Source organism: Tasmannia lanceolata, unplaced genomic scaffold, assembly GCF_043159265.1.
Source record: "Tasmannia lanceolata isolate RefF3 unplaced genomic scaffold, GAP_Taslan_0.1 ptg000003l, whole genome shotgun sequence".
NCBI classification, from domain to species: Eukaryota; Viridiplantae; Streptophyta; class Magnoliopsida; order Canellales; family Winteraceae; genus Tasmannia; species Tasmannia lanceolata.
In genome coordinates this window covers 49,028,284-49,045,002 of record NW_027518680.1, presented here as the reverse complement: position 1 = coordinate 49,045,002, position 16,719 = coordinate 49,028,284, and the positions used below count along the sequence as shown (strand labels likewise).

Sequence of the window (16,719 nt, the reverse complement as noted above, 5' to 3'; positions counted from 1 at the left end):
ACACAGAAGGGTGGTGAATATATCACAAAAAGGGAAGAGAGAGAGAGAGAGAGATCGAAGATAAAAAAACACTTACCCCCCCAGTTTATGCCGTACAAGGCGAGTGCTGTGTAAAAACAGGCTTTCCAGTTGTAAAAAATGGCTTTCGGAAATCGTTTCTTTTCGGAAATACCCTAAAGAGAGATTGAGAGACACCGAACTAGTGCTCTGGGACTTGTCATAAGGTTCTTCCTCACGACACCTATCATTAGTACTACCTTGACAAAATTGGGTTTCTATAGCTCCCTAATGACAAATTTCTGTAAAACAATGATAAGCACGTCTCACATATTTATAAACAACACCAATAAATGTCATGAAATGAAACTTTTATTTAACTATTTAGCAAAGTACACTGGTTTTTAGCACACTAACTCTACAGTTGTTGTTCGAACCAGCTCACGATCGACCTATACTCCTATAGGTGGACCGTGGACCTCGTTGTTCGCTCTAGTGCACCTCACGGTCGACCTATAGGTCAACCATGGAAGCGTTGTTGGGTTTTTCCACTAAATCCGATGTTAATCCGAGATTTCCCCAAGAACTTCAATCGATCATAACTTTTTCGTTTCTCATCGGATCGAGGCATGGTTGGGTTTGTTGAAAATATCATGGAACGAGACTCCTAAAGAATCCATCAAATACAATGGAATCTCGCAGGAGATCTGCCAGGAAAATTAAAACAGAAGGAAGATCGAATCCAACTAGCTTTAATCATGTCAAAAACAAGTCTTTTGTTAAACCCTAAGGAAGAACCACACAATAACTTTTGATCTTACCTCAGATCTGAATACTCCGGCGTTGTATCTCTTCCTCCAACTTTTCTCCCTTGTTTAGGCTTTCTAATGAGAGAACATGTCCAATAATGAGTATTTATAGACCATTTAAAACCTTAACTGCAACTTTTAAGGGAAAAGATTTAAATACCCTTTGATTAATAATAAATCACAGTTTTATGATATTTCAGCTGCAAAGAAGCTCGGTTTACAAGGAAGCCATGCCAGATGAGTGACTATTTATGTGAATTCGAAGTAGTACTTGAAGTCAAGTCACTACTAGCAGAGGGAAGGCGAGCTTGAACCAGGGTTGACGCTTTTTTTCGAAGATTTCACGTCTGTTTCACTAACAAGCTTCCTATCCCGTGAAAGGAAATTCCAGACCGAACAAATACCCATGATGCGTTAATGATATGTTTTGATGAGATTTTATATGGTGTAAGGCCTTACAATAATAAGGCCTTTGTACCGCCCTTGATATTTGATCCAAGTCCAACAGCAGCTAACTTTTTGAGTTTTTTAGGAGCTACTATTGGATCAAATGTCAAGGGTGGTACTTCCACCGTACAAAGGCCTTATTGGCCTTACACCATATAATTTCTCTGTTTTGATAATGTTGGTTCCGCCAACTCAACTCAAGCTAGTGCATCATGTGGGGCACACCATTTTACCTCATCATGGAGCAAGTCTCACGAGCAACCCCCAAGCCCATGCACCGGGTGTGGCCCACGATTTTACACCTCATGTTTATATGAGGTGTGGCCTACGATTTTACACCCATTCATAGAATGGACCAAGAATACTAGTATATGTACAAATTGGCATTCTAATTTAACATCACATACTTCATTGTTCGTTTTAAAATTCTGAACTTTACAAGCTATAATATGGATTTTACAATTATAAAAATGTACAATTCAAGTTTTAGCTTATAAAATCCAGGTTTTAGTTGATAAAATCTATGTTGTTTTCTACTCAGAGATGTTGTGTTGTGATTCTATACCAATAAAAAATTTATTAGAATTTTTTTGAATTTAATTTAATTTTAGTTTTTCCATTCCGTTTCTAGTAGAATTAGAATAATAATGGCGATAAGATTCCTATTGTGATTCCTGATTCTGGACAAGTCAAAGGCAGCCTTAAAGTTCATAAACGATGAGAGGAGTGCCATTACTAAAACAGGTGGGGGCGTAGGAATTTTGTTGTAGGTGAATGTTATGATTAGACCTGGCAAAATTGACCCATGCCCGCTGGTCGACTGATGCATGGGCGTATAGCTGTATAGCGGAAACTGTAATAATGGTTGATTGGTTTCTTCGTAATGGCGGCAATGAGAACTACAAGCAGCAATGGCTTGTATTCCAACAGGACTATAAACAAGCAGCGGATGGCTTATTTTCGAAAACGGGACGAGGCAACAAAATAATTTTTTTATTCATCAAAACTTCTCAAAGGTTTACAATGGGTGGCCTTTTATAGAGTTTCTATGGCCAAAGCAAAAAAGAATCCTAAATAAGCTCTAACTTCTATCCTAATCCAACTAGAATTAACAAATAAAAGAAATTCCTAAAATATCTCCCCGTTCAACAATGAAAACCTAATTTTAAAATCCTAAAGTTTCTCCACTACTTCCTAATTTTGCTCAAGAAAATCCTACCAAAAGTAAAACTCCTAAATTCTCTTAACTCAATCTCCTTTTGGACTCAACTAAAGAGAAATTTCTAAAAAGAATTAAAGTAAATTATAATTAAAAACAAACTAAATAGGATTCATAGTAATCAATGTGGGCCATTGATTTGAGCGCCGTATAATATCTTCTAATATGAGGGATTTTGACGGTCCGATCAAGTTTTTGACGATCTTGACCGTTGATCTCGTGATAGTGCGAGATGCACATGCATCATCGACCCAACCCACCCGCAAATAATATGGGTTGGCAGTTGAGTGACCCGTCAAATTTGACCCGTGGGTCACCCAACCCGCCAAAGCACGGGTTTGGGTCGGGTGAACCCGCGGGTACCCACATTTCCTTCTTTTTTTCAGGTTCGAGTAGCTACCGGCCGTATTTCTTAACTCACAACAAAGGGCAGCTCTCAGATAAAAGAGGGGATTTCTCTCTTTTGGAGGGTACTCCAGGCATTTTATGTTACTTCAATGAGAAGCAATCCATACGAACCGTGAGATCAAAGAAAAAGAGAAATGGACGGTCTAGATTAAGAGGAAATGCAATCTAGTATAAAAGGGACAACAGTTCGTTTGCAGTGGGGGTACTCCACGCATTTTTTTCTAAGTCTTTTCTTCTCTCTTTGTTGTTATAATTTCCTTATTGACCCAAAAAAAAAAAAAATCTTTGGCAAAAAATTGTAGGTTACCCACAGGTTGACCCAACCCACGCACAATGGGTGCGGGTCACTTAAGTGTAGACCTGTAGGGATGCGGGTCATTGTTTACCCAACCAGTTTGACCCTCACCCGCATGAACCGCAGTAACCCAACCCAACCCACCCGTTTGCAAGGTCTACTTATGATTTCCGAATTAAGATTGAGAAATTGTGGTAAGTGGGGCCTTACTTTCTCCGTCCGATCTTGATCTCAAGATGAGAACATCAATCATGGAGAATTTTAGATGTTTGACACCTTATCTTTTCGATCAACATGTACGAGAGGAACAATCATTTGTTTAAATTGAACCCCAAATCTAAAATCCTAACCTCTAAACCCTAAACCCTAATCCATATATCCTATTCTAAACCCTAAACTATAGATCCTAAATATGGCGACTGTTAGGGTTAAACCTAGAATGGGGGTTTAGAAATTCTCGAATAAGATGTTCTTGGGATTGGTCACACTGTTTGGATGAACAGAACCCCCGAAATCACTATGCTTGTAAGAAGTAATTGGGCCCCACCTTGATCAATCTCAAAATAAATAGGTGGGACCCACTTCAGATCATTCAAGTAGAGCAACCCCAACCATCAGATCCTTTTGGATGGCCGAAAGGGATGGCCGAAAACTATGTTTGGTGGCCGAAAACTCCATTCAATTCGTGGTTAGGATTGTTTGGTGAGAACCATGTTTGGACGGTGGAAAATCTAAGGTGGCTTTGCCAAGTGGATGGTCTACACAAAACTATTGAGCCCACGTGTATTATCTCAGCAGGCTCCAGATAATCACGCAAGGCACATGACATTGAAAGAGAGAGAGAAAGAGAAGTGTGTGAATATCAAAAAAAGGTCTTGAAAATTGCAATAAGGAAGTAAGGAACCTTACAGCACTCTCTTTGCTGGCCTTTCTCTCTTCGCGGGTCCTTGGGGAAAACCGTTCTCTCTCTCTCTCTCTCTCTCTCTCTCAATACAATAATACAAACGAGAGTCACGACCCGAAATGAAAGAAAAAAAAAATATACATATAAACCATGTGAAAATCGTCGATTCAAACAGTTGGGTTCTCTCCAATTTTTAATTTCCTATATGGGTTTTGATTATTTTTGCATATCATTAAGTAGATTCTAAGAAAATAGAATTTTTTGTGTGGTTTTGTTTTTTCTTTTTTATGCTTAGATTTGTGGGTCATTTGTTTTGTTTTTCTTCATTCGGTGATTATCAAGAATACATAGAACGAAATTGCAGATTCATGCACGTGATTTGTCTTCGAATTTTGATCTGGCTTTTTGAATTTTTCTAATTCTGAGCTTGAGGATTTCCTTTTATTCTGAGAATTTGGAGGAGAATTTTTATTCAATGTCTAGTTTCGTGGGTGTTATTGTTTCTGATCCATGGCTTCAGAGCCAGTTTACACAGGTCGAGCTTCGCGGCCTCAAATCCAATGTAAGTAATTTGAATCTCTTCTCTTTCATGTTGAATTATCTGTTTGAGATTATCTTAAATAGCCCATTATCAAATTAGTCACCTCTTGTTAAATTTGGTCACACCTTATGGTATGGTTTTATTGTCCCAATTGTGTGAAATTTGTGAAAATTTTCGGTATGTGTAGTTTCTTTCTATGAAGAGGGAATCAGGCCTTGTGACGGTGGGCGATTTGCCGCCTGTAATGGCGAAATTGAAGTCTTTGAAAGAGAAGCTTACTGAGGAGGAGATCAGGGAGATCTTAGGTGAATCATATTCCAATACCACAGATGAAATTGATTTCGAAGCCTTCCTTCGAGTGAGTCGATTTGTATCTATACACTTTTAGTCTTCAATTCAAGACAAAGATGAGTAGAATGTGCATATCAATTCTGTAGAAGTATAAATGATTAAATAACATCAACTCTAACTGCTTGTCACCCTGTTCATTTAAGGCCCTGTTTGTTTAAGATTATTACAACCAATTGTTAGTTCAAAGTTACGTTTAAATTTGAGTCCAGTAATCGGCTTAGCATTCACAATCAGTTGTCATAATCTTTAACAAACAGGGTCTAAGATTACTCCAACCGATTGTGAGCCCGAAACCAATTATTGTACTCAAAATTATACGTAAATTTGAGTCCAATAATTGTTTTTGGGCTCACAATTGGTTGGCATAATCTTAAACAAACAGGGCCTAAGCTTTTTGAGTAATTGATTGTTTCACATTGTATCAGTTATTGCCTCAAGACAGGTCCTGGGTTTAAAAGTCCACGTGTAGCCAACCAAAAAGAGAGGGGCCACACACGAGGGGGAGTGTGGAAGTATAAATGATTAAATAACGCCATCTCTAACAGCTTAAGCTTTTGGAGTAATTGGTTGTTTCAAAGTAGAATGTGCATATCAATTCAAGGCAAAGATGAGTAGAATGTCCATATCAATTCAAAACAAAGATGAGTAGAATGTGTCAATAAACTAGATTGAATGGTTGAATGGGCAGGCATATTTGACTTTGCAAGGCCGGGCAACTGCCAAATTGGGCAACACAAAAAATGCATCCTCATTCTTGAAGGCCACCACAACCACCCTTCTGCATACAATCAGTGAATCAGAGCAAGCGTCTTACGTCGCCCATATCAATAGCTATCTTGGAGATGACCCTTTTCTGAAGAAATATCTTCCTTTAGATCCAATGACGAATGATCTTTTTGAACTTGCAAAAGATGGAGTTCTTCTATGGTACTGATGGATGATAACATTATATATGGTATTCTTTTGGTTTTTGAATGAGGATATTCTTGTACTGATGCATTTGCTGGGTTGATGCAGTAAGCTGATTAATGTTGCTGTTCCTGGGACTATAGATGAACGAGCAATTAACACTAAACGCATACTCAACCCATGGGAAAGGAATGAGAACCATACTCTCTGCCTTAACTCTGCAAAGGCTATTGGGTGCACCGTAGTTAATATCGGAACACAGGACTTGATTGAAGGGAGGGTAAGTTGAACCAGTTCTACTGGTGCCAAGGCAATTTAGCTGAACGTCCTTTACTTTTATTAGGTGTGCATTTACTACTGATTTCAGAAGAGAATCTCAGTTGTTGAAAGTTTTGCTTGACTCTACTTTTGGACATCCACTGCAATGATTTTATTCCTCATTGTTGGATTTGTAACTTGCTGATGTGTTCAACTTAAAGATTTCACTAATTTTTCATTTCTAAATGCTTTTGTTATCTTTTATTTCAAGGAAAATGTGGGTTAGAGTCAAAAGTAGTTTATATGCTTGAATATCATCTATTTGTGCATTTACTGATGCCAAGTAAATTCTGCTGAATTGCCTTGGTTGAAAGGACTTGGATGAAGGGAAGGTAAGTTGAACTTGTTCAACTGGTGCTAAGGAAATTCAGCTGAACTTCTTTTACTTTTATTAGGGGTACGTGTACTATTGATTCCAGTAGGCAATCTCAATTGTTGAAAGTTTTGCTTTGAACCTCCCCTGCAACCATGTTTTTCCTCTTTGCTGGATTTGTAACCTGCTAATGTCTCCCACCCCCAATTCCTCATTGTTAAATTTTGTTGGTAGATTGATTTCTTATATTATTCTCAAGTTTCTCATTGTTTGATTTTTTTTAAGAGAATTTATATGATGACAGTCCGTATAAACAGTTATTCATCATCCCATCCTTGATATTTGATCCAACAGCAGCTCACTTTTTGAGGAGCTTCTGTTGGATCAAATATCAAGGATGGTACTTCTATCGTACCATGAATAAGTGTTTATACGGCCCTTCATCATATAATTTCTCCTTTTACAAAGTTTCAACTATTTAAAAATATCGCTGGCTGTAGCACCTTTTCCAAAATGAAATACCGAAACGGATGCAACACCAATACATCCCATCACACTGAGCAAAACGAGCGGAGAATTGGAGCAATGGGTCCTTTTTGGTAGTAGGTCCCACAACGCAAACTGGGCACGCTAGAATCAGTTTTCTTGTCACTCTTCCGCTTGACAGCTTTGTTAAGCTCGATGGTTTTAGCGATGGATATCAAAAATAGTAATTCAAAAAATGATGGATTGTCAAGATATAGGGATTGTTCACATCACATATTTTGTGAAAACAGCTTGTGCTGATAACATGACTGATGATTTGTATTTAATGTATTCTACCGTCTTGCGACTTTGAAAACAAATCACTGCTATAGGGATTGTCGACATCACAAAATTTTTTGCTCTCTATAATTGAATATTCTCATGAATTTCAGCTGTGCTTCTTAGTATTTTTTTTTAACCAAAACTCATGAACTTCAAATTATTGGACTGATTTATTTAATTGTCCCTATGCAGCCTCATCTCTTACTTGGGTTGATATCTCAAATTATAAAGGTATGTGCAAGGACTTGTTTCTTCATTAGCAATTTGCCTGGAACTTCAAGATATAAATTTAAAATTGCTATCATTAGAGATTGAATGATATCCATTTATGAAACATAATAACTCAGGTCGTAGTGCTGAATTAAAGTAGGCGCAGTGTATATAACTTTTCTACTTATAGAAAGTCTTTATTCTTCATTATTACACTTATTTATGGTGACAAATCAGCTGCCTTCTTGATTTTCACTTGTTGGTTCTATTATCAGATACAATTGTTAGCTGACCTCAACTTAAAGAAGATGCCTCAATTGGTCGAGTTGGTGGATGATAGCAAGGTCAAGATATGTTAATTGGCTACTTCACACCCTCCATTTTTTATAATTTTAATAGCAAGAAAACTTTCGAATTTTTTCATATGATGGCGTTGAAATTGACAGGATGTGGAGGAGCTCATGAGTTTGGCACCAGAAAAGATCTTGCTAAAATGGATGAATTTTCATCTCCAAAAAGCAGGCTACAAGAAACCTGTAACAAATTTTTCTTCTGATGTAAAGGTAAGCTAACAAGTTCAAAGCTTCCAATAATCCCATTTTCCTGTTAACAAAGAGCAAGAACAATTTTTAGTTAGCATGAATTGGTAACTGTGTATGGATCTGATTTACATGATCTGACTGACAAAACTCTTCATTCTAGGACTGCCAACTACTAAAGGAATTTCTGCAAATGAGTTCCTAGTTTTACCTAATCATTTTGGATTGATGTCCCAATCATGCTCAAGTCGTTTAATAATTGCTTATACATATAGGAATCATGTGTGTGATGGAACCATGTGAGTGACTCGAATATTTCCTCAATAAGGCTACCAATTGTTGCATTTATTTTCTTAAGAGGTCAAAGTTAAGTTCAGTATGGGAAATGTCGTAGGACAGATCACTCTTGTATGGGATTATCTAGAAACTAGAATGAGGGTGACAAACTATCAAGTTTTGGACGTCCAGGATTATGAGAAGGATAGTAACAAAAGTGGTGTAAATCTGGACAGCATGTAACTCTTGTGATTCAACCACGAAATATGAGTAAAAATAGAGATTTTAAGATTATCCATGAGTAAATTTAATTATATAATCGATCTACACATTAGCATGCAAGCAGCAAGAATAACAAGTCACAATTCTGACAATCGGGAAATTTCAGCAACCCCACAAAGAATGTATTTCAATCCCACATACAAAAATCTCACAAGTCTCAAAGTAATAGCAATATGCCTATGAAGAAGATTTTGGACTTCAACAAGGGCTTTTGGTTAGGTTTAGAGGTGCGCAGACGCAAGCTGTGAAGTTGCAGATTTATGCCAGGATCTTGTAGATTGTTGTGGTAGGGAATATGAGTGAAAAGGATAGGTGGAAATTACGGGTTTGAGTCCTGATTAGAATGGAAAAATATTTCTACTAGGTTTATGATTTGTTTGGAGGGGTGCGGACGTATCCCTGGAAGCTGCAGATATATGCCGGGAGGGGAAAAATTAGTTTTAGGACAAAACAAAAGAGACACATGGTATGGATGGATTTGAGTGATGTTTCTAAGGTAGGTGTTAACTTACCAACTTCTCCAAAAGCTTAAGCTGTTTGAGTAAGGCGTTATTTATCTTTTATACTTTAACACTCCCCCGCACGTGTGGCCCACTTGGCAAACACGTATGTGGTCCCACTTTGGGCCGACCATCACATGTAGATTTTTGCTATCCGGGAGGTTTGAACTCGAGACCTTTGGCTATGATACCAAGTTAACTTACCAACTTCTCCAAAAGCTTAAGCTGTTGGAGAAAGGCGTTATTTATCTTATATACTTTAACAGTAGGAAACTTTTTTTATTGGGTATTTTAGGGATTTTGGGTGGTAGATTGGTGATAAACAATGCAAGTGAGGTTTTGGATGAGAGTAATGGGGTTTGGGGTTCCCGGTTAAGAGTTTTATGGGATAAAAACCAAAAAGAATGGAGAAGATTAGTAGAAACAATAAATGAAAAATAACAAGAAGTAATCTATTTACCTCAAGATTTCACGCCATGAGTTTCTTTTGCATCTCACCCATGGTTTTAAATTTCGACCGATTTCGGTGTCGACCGAAACGAAATGGTACCGAAACCGAAATTCCCGAAATTTGGTAAATTTCGGAAATTTCGTAAATTTCAGGAATTTCGTCGAAATCTATAATGAAATAATAATTTTTAATTCCGTTAAAGAATTTCGATTGAAATTACTTAAATTTCGCCTGAAATTTCGGTAATTTTGATTGAAATTTCATCCTAAAAATCCGGCTTTTAGTTAGCGAATACCGAATTTCACAAGAAATTTTGGGATTCGGCTAAAATTTCGGTTACGGATAAGTTCGAAATTTTAGCCGAAACCAAAATTTAAAACCAAGATCTCACCAAAGAAGAAGATGATGACGAATCCTTTTCTACAAGAAGCTTTCAATATCAAATAGCAAATCAATGTGGTGTTCTTCCTCACAAAGCCAATATAAAGTACTTATATCAAGCATATAAAAAAGCCTAAGGTCCATTAATAAAAAAAGAAAGCCTAAGGACTAAACTACTCTTTATAAGGACTTAAAGACTTTCTCCCGCTTAAACTTTCTTAATACATGTGTAGCGCCTATTTAAAACATTCAACTCAAATAACTTAAGCTATCATGATGTAAAATAAACCTTATTCCCCTATAACTTAAAAAGATTCATAAAAGACTATTTTAAAACTCCATAACTAAAAAGAAAAATTCCATAACCAAAAGGGCTCGCATGATGTCTGAAAAATATATGTAGTGAAATTCCAAGGTAGATGGCAACCCAAGAGGGGGGGTGAATTGGGTTTTAAAACTTTGCCAAAAATATTGCGGAAATGAAAAACTAAATGGCAAATTAAAACTTTAAACACAAATCAAACTAAACCACAAATGCACAATCACAAAATAAAGAGATTAGGAGAAATAGAGAGAGTGCACCCGAGATTTATAGTGGTTCGGTCACTCAAGGACCTATTCCATTCCACCAAGACCTCTTGGTGATTTCACTACGGATTTCCTTAATGGAAGGGAATCAACCCAAATAAAGGTTCGGCTCCGCCTCGCAAGACTCGCCACGAACCGGAGAAAGCTCTGCGTCTCCAACACTCGCTCTTGAGATGGCTATTCGTCTCTTCGCACTCACCAAGATATAATGTTCTTCAAAGAAAGAAAACTAAAAATCCCTTTACAAGGGTTACAAAGAATGGAAAAAGATGTACAAATATAAGCCTAATCCACTTCCTTGCTTAAAGATGAGAGAGGCACTAAAACACTTTGGTTTGATCTTTTAGAATGTTCAAAATAATGTTCAAAGATGTTTAAGAAAGGTTTAGATAGTATATATATAGCCCATTTGAAAATATGACCGTTTGGGGGTAAAACTGTAAAAAACGGAGTTGAAAAAGTCAACGAGAAAAAGCCCCAACGACTCTTTTGGCAGGCCGCGGTCCCACAGCGGTCGCCCGCCCTTTTATCAGACGCCTTTTTAACTTTCAAAATCTCTACCGTCGCAGTCGACCGGAACATGGCGGTCGCCCGGCGAGGGCTAACTGTTCTCTAAAAAAATTTGGCTCAATACCTTTACGCGGTCGACCGACCCTTGGCTGTCGTCCGCCCCAACCATGCTGGATTGTTTCTGTATGAAACAACAACACATCCGCGGTCGCCCGGGACTACCCCGGTCGACCGGCCCGATAAGCTTCGAGATGCCTGGAATTCCAGGTTCCATCTCGCGGTCGACTGGCCCTGTATGAAATTCCTTTTTACTTTAAAAACTTTAGGGACTTTTGGGCCATGGTCTTTGGGATTTATTCCTACATTTTCAATTCTATTTTCAAATACATTTTAACCTATGTTTAGTTCCTTTGACATCTCTAAACAACAAGGAGAGGAGTACAAACTCTATTGACTTGAAAAACACTACAATCTTCTCTTGATCTTCAAGGCTCCAAGTCCACCATGCTTCTTGGATCATCCTAGCTTTGGCACTCCAAATGCATTCCAATTTAGCTTCAATGCCTTGATCCAAGCTTCCTTGATTGCACATTAATGAGATCTACAACTTAGACAATAAAAAACACATTAGTGATATAAAATCGCTTGTGTATGGAATCATTAAAACAAGAAGGTAATGCCAAGGTTGGAACCATTGGGCTTACATTCTCCCCCTTTTTTATGATGACATTCACAAGAGATTTGCCAATAGGCGCATACATTTCTCTCCCCCTATGGCATCAATAAAAAGATGGGGCAAGAGACAAGAACAAGGGAAAAGATATTCAATATATAAACTCCCCCTAAATCAAGGAAAAACATGCACATATATAACTCCCTCTATTTTATTGACAAATATAATAGATGAGGGAATATAAAAAATATATAATAAAGTTAAAGCTCTCCCCTTTCATAAAAATAACTTCCCCTATCAAAGGTAAAAACTAAAAACAAGAGGGATATATATATATATATATATATATATATATATATATATATATATTTTAATAATTTTAAAGACAAAACATGCCAAGGAAGGCAAGTAGCCAAGAATACATTTGAACCTTGGGCTTTAATTCATCAAATGCAATGGATATTTAAGATTTAAGCACAAGCCCCTAATACTAAACCAATTTCAAAATGAAATTAAGTTGGGGCTTTGGGAACCCAAGATCTTTTGGTCCCAATGCTATCCCTACTCAATTTTGATGCACATTGGAATTGATAATGCCTATGAAGGCCGCAATAATGGCATCGAATTGAGGGTTTAGCTAGGCTAGTTACATTATGATATGCACTTCTAGATCTTACACTAGCCTTTTTAAGGATTATGTTTATGATCTTATCTCCATTCATAAAGTCATAGAGACATATCCTTAGCCTCTCATTTTCATTTTGAAGATGATTTAAATGGTTTGAAAACTCAAATCTTTCATATTCAAAAGACTTGGATGAACTTACCATGTTTTGAAAGCTCAAAACATGAGTCTCAAGTTCACTCAAGCGACCCGTAAGGGTCTCATTTTCAAGCTTTAAATCTTCTTCCATTTTTGCTTGAGCTTGACATTTAGAAGAAAAATTTTGATTTAAAGATTCTAGTTCTTTTTTAATATGAGAAATATTTTTCTTTAAAGCTTTATTTTTTGACATTTGCAAATCCAAGGTTTCACAAACTTCATTATAAGACATTTCATTATCATTAGAACTTGAACTAGAAGATGGATGGGAGCATACCTAATTTTTATCCTCTTCGATGTTGGCCATAAGACATATGGTAGGTTCAACATGGGCCAAGATACAAAAGTTTGATTTTTCTTCCTTGGAGGTCTTACTTGAAGATGAACTAGTGCTATCACTAAGCCCATCCCAATTTGCCAAGTGTGCTTTAAACTTCTTCCCATATTTCTTCTTCTTGTTTTTGAGGAGAGGGCATTCCGGCTTTATGTGTCCGGGTTTGCCACATTCATAGCATTTTATTGGGTCCTCCTTCTTCTTTTCTTTCTTTTTCTTTTCTTACTTTTTCTTCTTTTCCTCTTCCACATCTTCTTAAACTTCTTGAAAGCTTCTAATTCATCCCTATTGGAACTTGAGGAAGAAGATGATGATTTGGCGGTGAAGGCAATGGATTTTCCTCTGTCTTTCTCCTTGAGTTTTGAAGCCTCAGCTTGTTGGTTTTCCCTTCTCTTCATCTTCATTTCATGTGTAATGAGGGATCCAACTAACTCATCTAACTTCACATTGTCAAGATCTTTAGATTCTTCGATCGCCGTGACCTTGGGGTCCCAACTAAATGAAAGACACCGGAGAAGCCTCGTCACCAATTCCAAATTTGCATAGGTTTTACCTAAACCTTGAAGCTCATTAACAATATTAGTAAAACGAGAATACATTTCGGAAATGGATTCATTTTCGTTCATTTTAAAAGCTTCTAGATCACTAACAAGAAGACTAACTTTAGACTTTTTGACTTGTGAAGTCTCCTCATGAGTGGTTTCAAGGATTGTCCATATATCCTTAGCCGTTTTACAAGTAGACACCCGATTGAATTCGTCGGGAGATAGAGCACAAAAGATTGTGTTCACTCCTTTAGCATTCAATGCGGCTCTCTTCTTTTGAGCGGCTGACCACTCACTTCTATCACTTGTGGGAGGAATGTATCCATCTTCAATTAACTCCCACATTTCAAAATCTAAAGATTATAAAAAGAAATCCATCCTGGTTTTCCAATACCAATAATTTGAACCATTAAAATATGGGGGTCTAGAAATGGATTGTCCTTCAACATATCCTGATGGGGTTGCCATTATCTTTTTCTCTTCTATTTTTGAAAATTTTTCAAAAATCTATATAAGAGCCTTGTGCTTTGATACCAAGTGAAATCCCAGGGTAGATGGCAACCCAAGAGGGGGGGTGAATTGGGTTTTAAAAACTTTGCTAAAAATATTGCGGAAATGAAAAACTAAATAGCAAATTAAAACTTTAAAGACAAATGAAAATAAACCACAAATGCACAATCACAAAATAAAGAGATTGAGAGAAATAGAGAGAGTGCACCCTAGATTTATAGTGGTTCGGTCACTCAAGGACCTACTCCACTCCACCAAGACCTCTTGGTGATTTCACTACGGATTCCCTTAATGGCTGGGAATCAACCCAATTACAAAGGTTCGGCTCCGCGTCGCAAGACTCGCCACGAACCGGATAAAGCTCCGCGTCTCCAACACTCGCTCTTGAGATGGCTACGTGTCTCTTCGCACTCGCCAAGATACAATGTTCTTCAAAGAAAGAAAACTAAAAATCCCTTTACAAGGGTTACAAAGAATGGATAAAGATGTACAAATATAAACCTAATCCACTTCCTTGCTTAGAGATGAGAGAGGCACTAAAACACTTTGGTTTGATCTTTTAGAATGTTCAAAATAATGTTCAAAGATGTTTAAGAAAGGTTTAGATAGTGTATATATAGCCCATTTGAAAATATGACCGTTTGGGGGTAAAACTGTAAAAAACGGAGTTGAAAAAGTCAACGAGAAAAAGCCCCAACGACTCTTTTGGCAGGCCGCGGCGGTCGACCGGGCCACAGCGGTCGCCCTCCCTTATCGGGCCTTTTTAATTTTCAAAATCTCTACCGTTGTGGTCGACAGGAAGATGACGGTCGCCCGACGAGGGCTAACTGTTCGCTCAAAAGATTTGGCTCAAAACCTTTACGCGGTCGACCGACCCTTGGCGGTCGTCCGCCCCAACCATGCTGGATTGTTTCTGTATGAAACAGCAACACATCCGCGGTCGCCCAGGACTACCCCGGTCGACCTGCCTGATAAGTTTCGAGATGCGTGGAATTCCAGGCTCCATCTCGCGGTCGCCCGGCATAGCCCGGTCTACCGGCCTTGTATGAAATTCCTTTTTACTTTAAAAACTTTAGGACTTTTGGGCCATGGTCTTTGTGATTTATTCCTACATTTTCAAATCTATTTTCAAATACATTTTAACCTATGTGTAGTGCCTTTGACATCTCTAAACAACAAAGAGATGAGTACAAACTCTATTGACTTGAAAAGCACTACAATCTTCTCTTGATCTTCAAGGCTTCAAGTCCACCATGCTTCTTGGATCATCCTAGCTTTGGCACTCCAAATGCATTCCAATTTAGCTTCAATGCCTTGATCCAAGCTTCTTTGATTGCACATTAATGAGATCTACAACTTAGACAATAAAAAACACATTAGTGATATAAAATCACTTGTGTATGGAATCATCAAAATAAGAAGGTAATGCCAAGGTTAGAACCATTGGGCTTACATGTAGGTAAGTAGATATCTGGAATTTGTTTTTTTTGAAAGATGTCAAATTTCATTAATATCCATAAAGCATTCGGGACCAGTAGTCCCATCCTGCGATACAAAATATTAGTTTGTATTGGGCTGGGCATACCTAGACCCAGGATAAAGTGGAAAATAAGATACATGACCCAATCATTCATATCCTCAATTCTGCTACATATGATTCTGGAGCTACCCCTGGCCCTATTCTCACCCTAAATCACCCCTCTGGTCCATAGGCTTTATATTTTATCTTCCTTGGAGTGCTTGTGAGCTATACAAGGTTTGTCATCCGCCTATTCAAGAGGCATTGGGAGTTTTTCATTTTATTTCTTCATTGTATTTGAGGGTCTCCGATTCGGCCCGCTAAGAAAGGTGAATCATTGTAAGAGGGAATGTGCCATCGCAAGGTTTCGTGCAGAAAGGGTGTGATCCCTTTGAAGGAGAAGTTGGTGTACAGCTTGTAGATTCGCCCGTTGAAGAATCTCATATTTAGTGGAGCACCCAATGAGGTAAACTCGGAAGATTGGAGTAGGTCAAGTTGTGACCGAACCACTATAAATTTTGTGCCTTGTGGATGCTTTCTCTTCTCCCTTTCTTTGCACTTGGTGATTGGTAATCTCTACCCTTTAATTGCATTTATGGTTTATTGAACAAGGGTTAGAGTCATAGTTGTAAATTCCGTTTCGTTTCGTCCAGAATGGACGAAACGAACCGGTTTCGTTTAAATTCCGGAACGAAATTCCAAAAATTTCGTTCCGGTCAAAATTCCGTTCCATTCCGGACGAAATTTTCCGAAATCCGGAATTTCGTCCGGAATGGACGAAATTCTGCATTCCGGCCGGAATTGTGCATAACGGCTAGTTTGACTGGATTTTGCAGAATTTACGACAATGCCCCTGCAACAGCTCTTTTTGGTTTTTGACCATTTTAACCTCAAAAGGTGACCGTTTATAGCTGTTGGGAAGGGTAATTTAGTCATTTTTAAATGCACAATCAATTAAAAACTCTATAAATAGTCTTTTCCCTACCTTCTTATCATCCACCTTCACATAAGTGATTCTCCTTCTTTCTCTACTTTCACTTACATTATCTATTCTACTAAATTTCCTACAAGTTTACCCTCTTCTTCAACTCAATCCAAGTCTATTTTGGAGCAAAGGGAAGGCATACATTCAACTTACCACTACAAGGTCAAGAAGTCAAGAACTATTTCCAAAGGCTTATTTCAAGTGAGTGAAGGCTAATTTTTTCTTCTTCTCTTCAACTCAAGTTCAACCTCAAGGTTCTCTTTATTTCTTTCCAT

The 16,719-nt window shown here is 37.8% G+C and overlaps 1 protein-coding gene across 1 annotated transcript in view; it reads left to right on the top strand.

The window, feature by feature from the left end:
* The first annotated feature begins 4,062 nt into the window (after positions 1-4,062).
* Positions 4,063-16,719, top strand: part of LOC143855492 (fimbrin-5-like) — a 35,196-nt gene continuing 22,539 nt past the window's right edge. Inside the window, exons 1-7 of the mRNA XM_077365614.1 lie at positions 4,063-4,641; positions 4,808-4,978; positions 5,660-5,898; positions 5,989-6,160; positions 7,511-7,549; positions 7,804-7,872; positions 7,975-8,091. Coding sequence (XP_077221729.1) covers positions 4,555-4,641; positions 4,808-4,978; positions 5,660-5,898; positions 5,989-6,160; positions 7,511-7,549; positions 7,804-7,872; positions 7,975-8,091 — 894 coding nt within the window. The 5' untranslated portion in view covers positions 4,063-4,554. The remainder of the gene's footprint in view (positions 4,642-4,807; positions 4,979-5,659; positions 5,899-5,988; positions 6,161-7,510; positions 7,550-7,803; positions 7,873-7,974; positions 8,092-16,719) is intronic.